The 12,084-nt window shown below is 38.9% G+C and overlaps 1 protein-coding gene across 11 annotated transcripts in view; it reads right to left on the minus strand.

Moving 5' to 3' along the window:
* Positions 1-718: 718 nt before the first annotated feature.
* Positions 719-12,084, minus strand: part of akap11 (A kinase (PRKA) anchor protein 11) — a 97,645-nt gene continuing 86,279 nt past the window's right edge. For 6 of the 11 annotated variants that reach the window (XM_076264193.1, XM_076264190.1, XM_076264198.1 and 3 more), the window contains 7 exons: positions 7,199-11,297; positions 6,841-6,996; positions 5,953-6,039; positions 5,080-5,126; positions 4,252-4,433; positions 3,440-3,510; positions 719-3,027 (listed from right to left, as the gene is read on the minus strand). In XM_076264193.1, the coding sequence (XP_076120308.1) occupies positions 2,916-3,027; positions 3,440-3,510; positions 4,252-4,433; positions 5,080-5,126; positions 5,953-6,039; positions 6,841-6,996; positions 7,199-11,297 (4,754 nt within the window). In that variant the 3' untranslated portion in view covers positions 719-2,915. Of the gene's footprint in view, positions 3,511-4,251; positions 4,434-5,079; positions 6,040-6,840; positions 6,997-7,198; positions 11,298-12,084 lie in introns of those variants that run through there. The other 5 variants (XM_076264194.1, XM_076264199.1, XM_076264197.1 and 2 more) reach the window with 5 other exon arrangements.

Genomic DNA, 12,084 nt, shown 5'->3' on the forward strand with positions numbered 1-12,084 from the left:
ATTCTCTCCATATATTTGGGATAATCAAAAACTGTCTTAAGACTTATGTTTACCTTGTTTCATTCATTTTTTCCTCGCAGAGTCATTGTTTGTATATGCTTATAGTCATTGTTGTTATTCTGTTAATTATGTTTATATTGGTAGGCTATATATATATTTTATTCTAGAGCCATATGACTTTACTAAAAACTGTTATTTTAATGTTAATGTAATGTTTATTGATGTCATTCTAAATGGCTTTGGACATAAGTGTTAAGAACCTGAACATAAACATATATCTTTCTACATTTTGTGCTGTTGTTGAGGAGACAGATGAATTAGCACAGTGGGGTCCAGGGCCCCCTGTGAATCAACAACTCATAACCAAGGGGTCCAAGTTGTGTTTTATCATTTTAAGTTCATATCTACAGATGATGACCACCAATTAAACACACAAATTGTGTCTATTTGCTTCCATAACATTTAACTTGCTAACTAACTAGCTGATGAACATGGAAACATTTTGGAGTCAGTCCATGTTGTCAAAGTGTTGCAAAATCCAAAGTTGACAAACAACCAAGTTATACACCTGCCAGACAATATCGGATAGTGAACCTGGCCACAGCTTCAGGGAATACAAATGGCATATGCCTCATTGTTACAAGCAAGATTGTAAATCATGTCTGATGTGTAGACAAGCATGTTAAACCCTACTTTATGCAGTATACAGCAAAAACACTGGAGACAAATAAAGCTTTATTTTTACCCACATTTTTAACAATTACAAATGTAGTAGTGCTACTGTATAACTGGACATCTCGGCTAAAGACCATGAAAAAGGAGCAATGATTAATAGGATACATTGAATAATTTATATTTATTTTTCAAGATTATACAAATACACAGGAAAAATAGAAGTCAGTGAATACGTATTTGCCTGGTATATTAGGATGAGAGCAACACCACAAATAACAAAGTATTTACTTTTTATATTGTTAAGCTGCATCTAGCATAGACATTCTGCTTTTAAATAACACAACATTGCAGTAAAAACTCAGTGAAGGATAGGAATGTACACAAAGCAAAGTATTAAAGCAATATATTATAGGCTGAACACCTGGCCTTATTTATACACATGTGTATAGGGACAAGCACTCATTCAGTATCACCTCATGGGGGAGGCAGTAGTATGGGTTTGCAAGAAAGATCTCTTGCTCCATATACACAGTTTGCTCACCATACCGTGGAACTACACATATCTTCTCTTTCATAAGATCATTTCATACAGGCATTAATTTTTAGATTTCAATCATTTCTGAAGGCTCCCAGATTTTGCAGCATATAGATCAACAAAAACACAAATAACAGAAACATTGACACTTATTGGTCATGCTGTACTGAAACAGATGAGACCAACAATGACAAGTGGATGTCCCTATAACAGCAGTTAAGAGTGATGGCTCACTAGAGACCCTAATGCCATGCAGGTGGGGGTGCAAGAGTGAGCACAGCTAAATGGAAGCCACTACAGAACACCACTCGAATTATGGCACAAAGCAAAGCTGCATCACTTGAAGAAGGCAGCAAAGTCAGTATATAGGCAAAAATGATTTGCCAAAAATTATATACACATCTTAGATTTGAAATGTGGCAGTTGCCTATGTGGGTTTGCTAACATATTTCAAATGGTGTAAAGGTTGCATGTTTATGTGACATCTTTTTATAGCCCAGACTAACTTTTGAATATATTGTTATACAATACTGACCTTAACCATAAAACATACATTTTTTTTAAAAAGTACACTGTACAATTAGGTGATTTAGTATGGACCAGTAGAAAACTGTAAACAGGATGGGATATACTGAGAAGATTTGAGAGGGAGGGAGGTGATTACTTGTGATACGCATACGTACCACAGTGCATCTGGAAGTACATTTCCACAATATAGAGGTGCCATTCATAATTATGAGTGTTTTTATGAGTGGTTTTTTTATTAAATCATTGGCATATGGTGTGCGTTTTTTTTTTTTACTCAAAGCCATTCATAATTATGTCATAGTTTACTTCTTCATGTGCAGAACAAAGTATTGCAATACATGGACATTAAAAACAAATATATCTATCAAAAGCAAAGTGCATAAGAAATAATAAAAAGCACACACTTCCCTTATGGGAGGTCATATGCAGTGGTGCTAGAAAATTTGTGAACCCCATAGATTTTTGAAAATCTGAGCATATGACCTAAAAAGTTACCAGATATTATAAAAATTAAAAACCTTATAAAATGACAAAGAAAATCTGTTAGAATGCCTATTTACAATAATAATTAGTAAATAATTATTAATTTGTTGCTCAAATAATAAATAAACCAACTAATGCAAGAGAGACTTTAGAGTGAAGAAAAGTCAGCCGTTATGAAGCACAACCATTTACCATTTATCGGAAGGGGCAGTAATTGGAAGGAGGGGTTCACAAACTTTTTAACACCACTGTACCTTCCAATGGGATTCTAAACAGGGGCTTATAAAATGCATTAAGCAAACAAACATATTTTTCATGTAATACTGACAGAAAAGAAGACTTAACATCTCTATCTTCCCATGGGGTTATACCTAATACATTATATGCTTCTGAGCAAAGGGTGCTGTGCGTTGTACTGTGCATCAATCAATCCAATCAATGCTAAAATCAAATAATCCCAATGGGAACAAATTAATACATGCCATTATCCTACAGTATGGTGTCATTGGAACTGGAAACAAACACATGTGATCCTCTGTAGGGTATTCCAGGGTTGTGAAAGGCACAAAAACATGTTCTCAATACAATAATAGAATAATTGTGAGTGTGGTGATTTTTTAAAACTCTTTATTCTGTTTTACCAGACAACACCTTTCATGAGGAGAAAAAGGGAGTTTGATTACATAGTTCCTTACTAAATGGAAACATCACCACGGAGAAAAGGTATGGCTGTGACTTCATTTTGCCCCAAGCTGTGGGGTTTCCTTGACAGAAAACACCACTTGGTGTTCATTGACAGGATATGGCTGTTTGACAACATGAACAAAAGTATGTTAATGTGACATGGAATCTATTAGCGAACGCAAAAGAATGGAAAAAATACTTTCAGTCCATGGTGAAACTCAAACTCACACACTGAGCAATTTTAATAGCCATTTCTATGACACACCCTGGTGGTTAGGGCGGTGTAACGCTCAAGAGAAGGCTTCCTACAGGGGGCCAGTAGTTTCAGCAAGCATGCTGTATATCACAGCAAAACACTGGAATTCTGCATGGTAACTCCTCAGGCTGGAGTTCACTAAGGCTGACTCACAGCTCTGCACAAACATACGAGGCAAGGCATGTGTGGGTGAAAGTTAGACATGCTCTAGAAGCCACTGGAAGAGAGACTTGTAACCATGCATTCTGTTGTCTTCAAGCTGTGATTCCTCATAATACCTCAACAGGGCTTGGAGCAGCTCACCGATTCGCCACTGCCTCTCCCTCACCTTCTGCATGACCTCTGGAAGCTAAAGAAGGGAAAGATGTGTTACACAAACACCATGGAAACGACACATATTTTTGTAATCTAAGACCTCTTGATCTTCATTCATTGCATTGGTCCATGAGGCAAAACCTGAAGAGCAGGGCTGGACTGGGACCAAAAACACAGAAACAAATGCAATGCTATTTGACATACGAGTCCGGAGGGGCCACTCGAGCCTGAAATCTCCTGGTAATATTTAGTGTCCCACTACGAGAACTTTAATCCCTGTGTACACTGCGAAAAATAAAATCTAACCAAGTGTTATATGAATCTCTTATATTAAGATCAAAAAATCTATTTGGTATTGTTTTTAGTATAAAGAGACTTACCTATCGCTCTCTCGTAGGATAATTGAAACCATGACTACTCTGAATAAAAATGACAGGTAGGTTCTGGTACGTAGAAGGCAGTTTTGGTTACACTGTGTGCAAGCAGTTATGAGGACCTAGAATTTAGTTGCAAGAGGCTATAAATGAAACTGATTTAATTTCAACATCCATGTAGTTTCTATCCTCATCAACTCCTAAAATACATTAATTAAAACACGGTAATTTCATCCTACTCTGCGTGTTCAGTTGCTGAATTGTTTATGAGTTTGGAGTGATTTACTTTCAATTTTGTATATTTTATTGATTATGTTTGCACATGTTTGAGTGAATATGATAACAGGTGTCGTCTATGTGAAATATCTATGCAAAACAAACAAACAACAAAATATAGTGACCTGTTGGAGCTCCCTGCTGTTCTGATGGCCCAGCTGGAGAACAGGCTGCTCAGCAATGGAGGCTGCAATCCACTGGAGCAAGGTCCTCAGCTGGGGGTCAAGGCCAGGCTCCCTTAGTTCTGTGTTGATCACTAACAGTGCCCGCTCTCCCTGTGCATGGACCCTTTCTGCACGTGATGTGCCTGCCATGCACAACAAATCTTTTCAAACACTTTACATAACATTATATTTGCTATAAAGTCAGGGGGTGTTCGTTAAGATCATTGAGCCATCCAGCACTGCATGTTTTCCATCTGTTCTGTATATCTCACTAATGTCACTAATGGCATTCTTGAATATTAAATCTAATTTGGTTAATCAGGGGATATAAAATTACTTTAATAAATCCTTGAGATTGGACTCAACCAAAATAAAAACTTAAAATCATGGGACACATGGTGTAAGCATGCACACATGTACAGTGCGTTGGACTGTATCTTAAATCACAATTCAACTCTCATCAGCAAGCCCACAAGATGGCTGTGTTTCCCACGCTCCTGGGCTGACTAGGCAAGACACAAAACTTAGACTAAAGTCATCTGCAGACACTTTCAGATCTACTCTGACAGTCTCAAGAGAGAGAGATGGGAAAATCAAGTGTGGTTTTACAAGTGGATGGTAAATTCCCCTCTGAGAAGCCCCAAAGAACTGTATAGCTGCACCAAAGATACATTGGGGAAATGTGTGACTGTGTATAACTCACGTGTGTGTGTGTGTGTGTGTGTGTAAGAGGTCGGTGGGTGCGTGGGGTGGGGTGGGTACCCCTGTAGCAGATGGTGCTTTCATTACCATTTGTTTCCTCCTTGGCCTCCAATTCTTTCTCTTCAGTGTAATCACTGCAAAGTAAAATATCAAACAAGAACAGAAAGTCACAGTACAATGGCAGATTAAATAATTAGAATTAGAAAAAGAGTAAGTGAGAGCAACTAAAAGTACACAGGCAGGATAGCTACTCAAACGAGATTCGAGATCCAATTCTCATTATATCCCACATCATAGCTCAGCTCTTAATATAGTTTTTGAAATATAATAAGACAAAGAAGAAGGAGAAGAAGAAAAAATAATTCTACGTAATGCTAGACAAATATATTTATTGGATTGCAATGTAGGTTTTCCATAATTTCTCTATAAGACAGCCCCAAGACATGTTGTCTCTTGCAGATGTAGCTGGTGTTTTCTCCATATTTTGCATCAACAAAAAGAGTAAACAACAAATCTCCCCTGGTTCTAAATCTAGACCATTGTTGACATAGCCCAAGACAACAGTTGCAATTATATTTCATGCTCTGGAAAAAGCTTACTGTGCACCCATAAAGATATTATATTCATGTTGAATGACATGACTTACACTCTGTTGCTACTTTAATGACTCATTCTCTCCCTGTGTTATAAAGTTTTATGAGAATCATGTCTGGATATATATCACTATTTCATTCAACATGCAGGGCATTATCTAAAGCCAAATCTGATTTCAATAAATGATTTCAGTGTGGTAACTGTGTGAATGGTAGACAACAAAGACATTTTCCCTGTCATGGTTTCTTTCTTCTGAGAGAGAGAGGAAAATGCAAGACACATTTAAGCACTGGCAGTATCTAATTTCTGTAGTCGTATAGTCACTGCTGAAAGCCCACAAATAAGTTATGCTTGGCTCAGACCAACCTGTCAGACGGGGAAAAGGACAAATGCTCTTCATAAACCTCTCCCTCTAAACCCAGGCTGCTCCAGCTACTGCTGTTCCCATTACTACTGGGGGAGAGAGGAGAAGCATTCCTTAATACGCGCTGCACTATTCGACTCGACAGATCAAAATGGCAGTTGGAGATCACTTTTCCATACTGTGCTACAGCAGTATAGTTTTTCACTCTACAATATGCATATCATTAATACTGAAGAATGAGAATGTTTAGTTTGAATTCACTGTGATGACATCTTGAACTGAATGTCTTTTGTTAACACAAAACACCATGCCTCAATGCTAATTAACTATTGATGACTAATACAGTATTTTAAGCGCTTCACAATTGTTATGATTTTCAAAATATAAGTGCTTGTTCCTGCGTCCAAAAATTGAACTCCCAGAGAAAAAGAAAAATCAAAACAAGATATCCTATTTGCTCCTACACACAATTGAGCTCAATTTCACATGTACAATTTAGACCATTGTCTTGTATTTCTTAACTTCAACTCATAAGAAATAGCCAAGTCCAATTTAAGTTCATCTTACGTTCTTAAAAAAGCTATTTTTTTGTTCCTTCAGGGGTTTTGGAGAAACAGGTCAGGATCCAGAAAGACAACGTTGTAACTCACAAGCAAAATAGGACATTTGTACTAAAACTCATTTTGTTAAACAAACTTGCCACATCTAGCTTAAAAATATTCAAATCTATTTCTATAGTTCTCACTTTAGTAAGTATTGATAACTGTTAAAAATGCAGTAGTATATCAAGCAGATCTACTAACAGTTTGACACAATACTTTTCTAGAGGTTATGACTAAAGTTATGACACTGTAAAAAAATAGTGTGGAAACATTGTGGAGGTCCTTTACCTGTCACTCAAATGGAAGAAACTGCTGCTCTCATCTGGATGGTCATCCTCAAAACTCAAGTTAGACCAACTGCCAAGACTGTCATCTCCAACACTCAAGCTCAGCTGCTGGCTTATAGTGGATTCTGTTGTATTGATACCTTCTTTCCCTGACATGCTGCAACATAAACATTGTTATTTTTATATACATTTTAACCAAAACATTTTATGAGAAAACAAACAATGTCTATGACAAAGGAAACACAATGTGTATTTGGGTTTAGAATTCAAAACTCAACACAAGCTTGACAACTCCAAATAAATCAACATGCTGTACTGAGCATCAGACATGTACAGGGCAAGTCATCAAGTGGTTTTACCTCAAATTGATGGTTTGGCAGACATTGGACAATGCTGACGTCATAATCTCTGTGGTGAGGCTTTCCGCAAAGCTTGCTCCATCATGACCAATCCCACTGTCTGCATTCAGGCTAGCACTGCTCAGTTCTTTCTTTGCTTTCGCAATTGCTGTTGACACCATTTCTTCTGCAAACATTGCCCTCTTATCCAAATGAATATGAATCTTGGGAATGTCATGTCCACTTGCTGCATCAGGACACTGTCCCCCCCTTTTCTGCAAACCATGATAGTGATGTCGAACAGACTTGCCATAACACAAACAATCACTAACTTGACAGTAGTGGCACGCTTGAAACATTGATGTGGCCCTGGCCTTAGCATCCCATCGTCTTTTGGAACATGGGAGTTTTTCAAGAGTTTTCCCTCCTGCAGCCTTTTGGGTGACAGTTCCCAAGGTCATTTCCAAAGTGTCATCTACTATTTTTTGGGCATAGTGCTCAATCACTTGCATTATGCCACTGTTGTAAGAGCCATCATTTAAGTTCCCAGTGCTATGATACTGTCGCTTTTTTTCTGCGTTAGGCAATATAGAACAAGAAAACGTGCTTTTCATGAAATTCTCTGCCATGTCCTCAAGCTTAGTTTTTTTATACAGACAGGAATCAGTCAGTGATTTTGGCAAACGCACTGAGGACACTCTAAGCTTCCTTGTAACGTCACAGGTAATACTGTATGCCAAGGACTCAGCGAAATGTACAAATTCCATATACTCATTCTTATTGTCTTGCCCTTCATGACATAAAGGCTGTGCAGCACCACTAAGGGAACATGCTTTACCAATAGCGCCTCTGGCGGGGATTGTTTGAGAAGCTGATATTCTACAAACATTGTGGCTGCTACTGCAGTGCAAATGCTTTAAGGAATAAAGTCTTGAGGGAGACTTAGGCTTTAATTTGTGAGCTGCATGAGTAAGTCCAGCCTTTATTGATCTATATGCCAGCTGACTGGCATAATGATCCAAGATAAGTTCTCTGCTTCCACCTTCTTTCTTCAAAACTTTAATTAGGTACCCCGCATACTCGTCTGAGGCACTCTCACAGCTTGGGTACTCAGTTGTCATCCCACTGGTACTACTGCTAGGGGCATTGAGAACTGATGGTAGACAGTCACTGAACCACTGATCACCTAGATCACTCAACTTTACAGTTTTGCAATCAGATTCATGACTCTGTGATAATCTTGATGTGTCCCTTTGAATACCTTTGTGGTGACTATGGTTTGTAATCATCATTTTCTTCACATCACTCATAACCTCTCCAGCAATTTCACCAGCATACATCCATAAAACGTTTAGGGTCTGCTCTGAAAACTTTGCACTATGTGAGACAACATCTTTTCTTTCAGTGTCCCTGTTATATAGCACATCAAGGCCCATCGAATCCATTTCAGTTGCCATAGAGACTATGTGGTATGCTAATCGTCCTGCATAGAGGAGAGCTCCATTCTCCATCATTTTGTCTTCAAAACTGACATCATGTTCTGTTTCAGCTCTGTTAACTATACCTGAATTATATCCTTCCTCCAGAACATCTTCCTCCATCTCATTGTGGCATGCCCCCTCAGACAAAGATCTCGTAGACATGAAGTCTGCCACTTGAAAGTGAGAACTTGCTTTTTTCTGACCAGATGGTGAGTAATGTGACGTTGAAGGGAGTGTTAAAGGGGAATATTCCTTGGTGAATTTGCCTTTGAACTGCTTTGAAAAGTGCTTACTTTTTCTTTCATTGTAATTTTCTAAAGGTTGCTGTGGATAAGAGGGTGCTCCTGTGTCTGCACCACATTTCTGGTCAGGAGCATGGGTTATTTCCTCTACACTGACCTTTTCGCCTCCAGTGGATATCTCAAAGGTTGGTACATCCAGAGTGTCCTTAGTCAAAACACCATCAATTTCTGAGGCTTCCTGACTGACTGGGGAATGATGCTGTGTCATGAGATCAGATGTTTCTTTACTTTCAGTCTTTGAGACAGACAGAGTCAAAAGGTTGCATTCAGAACTCTGGATAGATGCATCATGCAACTTTGAATTTAAAGTCTGATTCTCTCCTTGACCTGATGACAGGTGACTTCCCATTGATTTACTCAGAAAGTCAGCACAGTCTTCTACCTTTTTCTTGACTTTAGGGGATGTCATTAGGTCAAATGCTTCACTCACTATCTTGTCCACCATGGTACCAGACAAATTACTGAAAGAGGCTCTTCCTGAAATACTGTCATCTAGTGGAACTGCCATAGACTCTCTTTGAAAGCCAGCATTGCTATCAGCAGTCTCCTCTAGACTCTGTAAATGAGAAATGGCTTTTCCAGCCACAGGGACCGAGATACAGCTAGCCATACCAGACACACAAAAAAGAGCTTTCTGCATCATGCAATCATCCTGCACTGGATCATATGGTTGAAGACTGCCTCTTAGTGCAGGATTACAACTGGCTGTATAACAGGCTGTTTTGGACTTAATTTCAGAACCGACATGACAAATGTTGTCTACAGACACACTGATGGCTGCTTGGGTTGTAAATGCCATGTCAGCTTGTGACAATTCTATAAATGCCTCCTGAAGAACAGATTCCGATAGATCTGTGGCATATGAAGAAACAACTTCCTCTTCGTGTTCAAAAGAGTAAACTTTTGGAGTCAGTGGTGAAGAGGCGTGTGAAAACTGACAAACCTCCATGATACCTTCAAAGACTAACTCTTCAGCCAAATCTGCAGCAAATTTTGTAACAGTGTTGCTAAAAATTTGACTTTTCAAAGACAAGAATTCTCCAAGTGCCCCAGAAACCGCCTCTCCAACAAGGAAGCTAGCCAATCCATTTATGGCACGTTCTTTTAACACATATGCACGACGCATTCCTATCTCATGAAAGGCCATTTGAAACACTGAAGAGGTCAGCCTGGCAGCTAAATGGCAAAGGGTAGTAGTACAGGATGACACTCCTTTCTGGATATCTCTGAAGGCACTACCAAGACTAATTTCAACTAGATCTGTGGCAAATCTCTGAATTCCATCTTTGAGAGACTGATATTTCTTCTGTGACTGGGAAACTGTTACTGTTTCTTGAATGTCAGCCAACTTCATGAGATGTCCACTGATGCTTTTAAATTCTTTGTGACAAACACAACTCAGGTTCTTATTCATGTTGATATCAACAGGGGATGAGTAGCCACAAACAGATCCAAGAATTTCCTTGGACAGGTTACTTGCAAAATCAGAATAGGTCTTATACAAGGAACAGAGATCATGAGGTTTGCGTAACTCTGAAATGTCTCCATCTAATTTCCAGAAATACTCTAGGGTACCCCCTTCTCCCAGAGGGCTGAAAGCAGATGAACAGATTGGACTGAACAGTGATCCACTCTCGTCACAGGATTTCCTTACTAGTCGGGGAGAATCTGAAACATCTGAGTGAACACCATATGGAGAACCTGGCCTCAGTGGAGTTGGTTTCCTAATATTGTCTGGGAGAACGGAATGGTCAAATTTATGAGGATTCATAGTTGAATGACCCCTGGAGACATATTTAGAGTCAGTTTCTTCAGATAACGTCTTTGTCTGTGATTGGCCAGAGGTGTTTTGACCTTTTGGCACCTTGATGGATGATTGGAGTATTAGGTCCAAGTCCTCAAATTGATCAAAACTATCAAAAAATTCACTGACCTCCGAGTCAGAGTCCTCTACACCATCCTTCAGGACAGGGATATTGGGTATTTCAAGTTTTGCCTTAAGACTCCTCTGATAGTCCACTTCATCTAAGAAAATTATGGGACTGGGGCTAGAGCAGTCTGACTCATCTGACTCTGTCAGGGAGTGAGAGATGTCTTGGTCTTTAGGGGGAATGTCTGACAAAGGCAAACTATACGGACTCTCAATTCTTGAAAAACACGTAGAAGTGGAACCCAACTGGACAGAGATAGGTCCCTCAGTGGTGTACTTCTGCTTTCTTGAGCTTATCTGGGAAGAAGTGCCTACAATGATGTGACAGCCAGCCATGTCTTTGCAGTATCTGGAGACTGTCTGGGAGGCAACATCACGCTGATTTCCCTGATTGTAGGAAGCCGAGACTAGGGAAAAGAGCACAAAAATATGGAGATTTATAGATCTATTACATTGAAAATGTTTTATGAATAAATATGCCACATTTTACTGTTTGGTGTGTGGGTCAATGACATGACATGCAGATTTCTGTGTCCAAGTCCATTACTTTGGTTTAAAATAACTTTAAATGATTCATAACAAACATTATTTTATTCAAAATGCCAGGTGGTGCAACCGTCCGAGCAAATTAACACTATGTGAAAAGTATTAAATATAGAATTTAAAAGGGAAGGAAATTAAAAATAAATATAGTGGCATTATATGTACTAGTTTACTAGGTAATTGTTTGGAAAATTGAAAAAAAAAAAACTTTTATCTGGAAATTTGCATATCTGAAATGTCAGGGCGGTCAGGTGGAGCAACCACATCGTCAGGTGGTGCAACCAGGTAAAATACTAATTTAAACCAAGAAATAGTAGATTCCAGTGAAAACGCCATTGTGAACGTCATCTCATGAGAGAATAACTAGTGGAAAACTGGGGGAAGTTTGCCAACAGAGTTACCCAGTTGTGGGCTTGTCGTTACTTGTTGATGGTTAATAATCATATGGTCATATTTTTGTAACAAGTCAAATTCAGTCAGTGTTCACTTTTGCCGCTTCGGCAAGCTAACGTTTAACCTGACTCCGCCAGATGGATTGCTTCGCATTTGCTCGGCATATCCATCTGGGAACTTTCCGTTGGAGAACTTTTGGGAAGGGGCTAAAATACTGGTTATATGGTTATTAACCATATGGTCATATTTTTGTAACAA

This window comes from Alosa pseudoharengus, unplaced genomic scaffold, assembly GCF_046254945.1.
Source record: "Alosa pseudoharengus isolate Yale_2024_CS ecotype anadromous, Long Island Sound unplaced genomic scaffold, YU_APseudo_1.1 YU_APseudo_1.1_scf_3, whole genome shotgun sequence".
In the NCBI taxonomy this organism is placed as follows: domain Eukaryota; kingdom Metazoa; phylum Chordata; class Actinopteri; order Clupeiformes; family Clupeidae; genus Alosa; species Alosa pseudoharengus.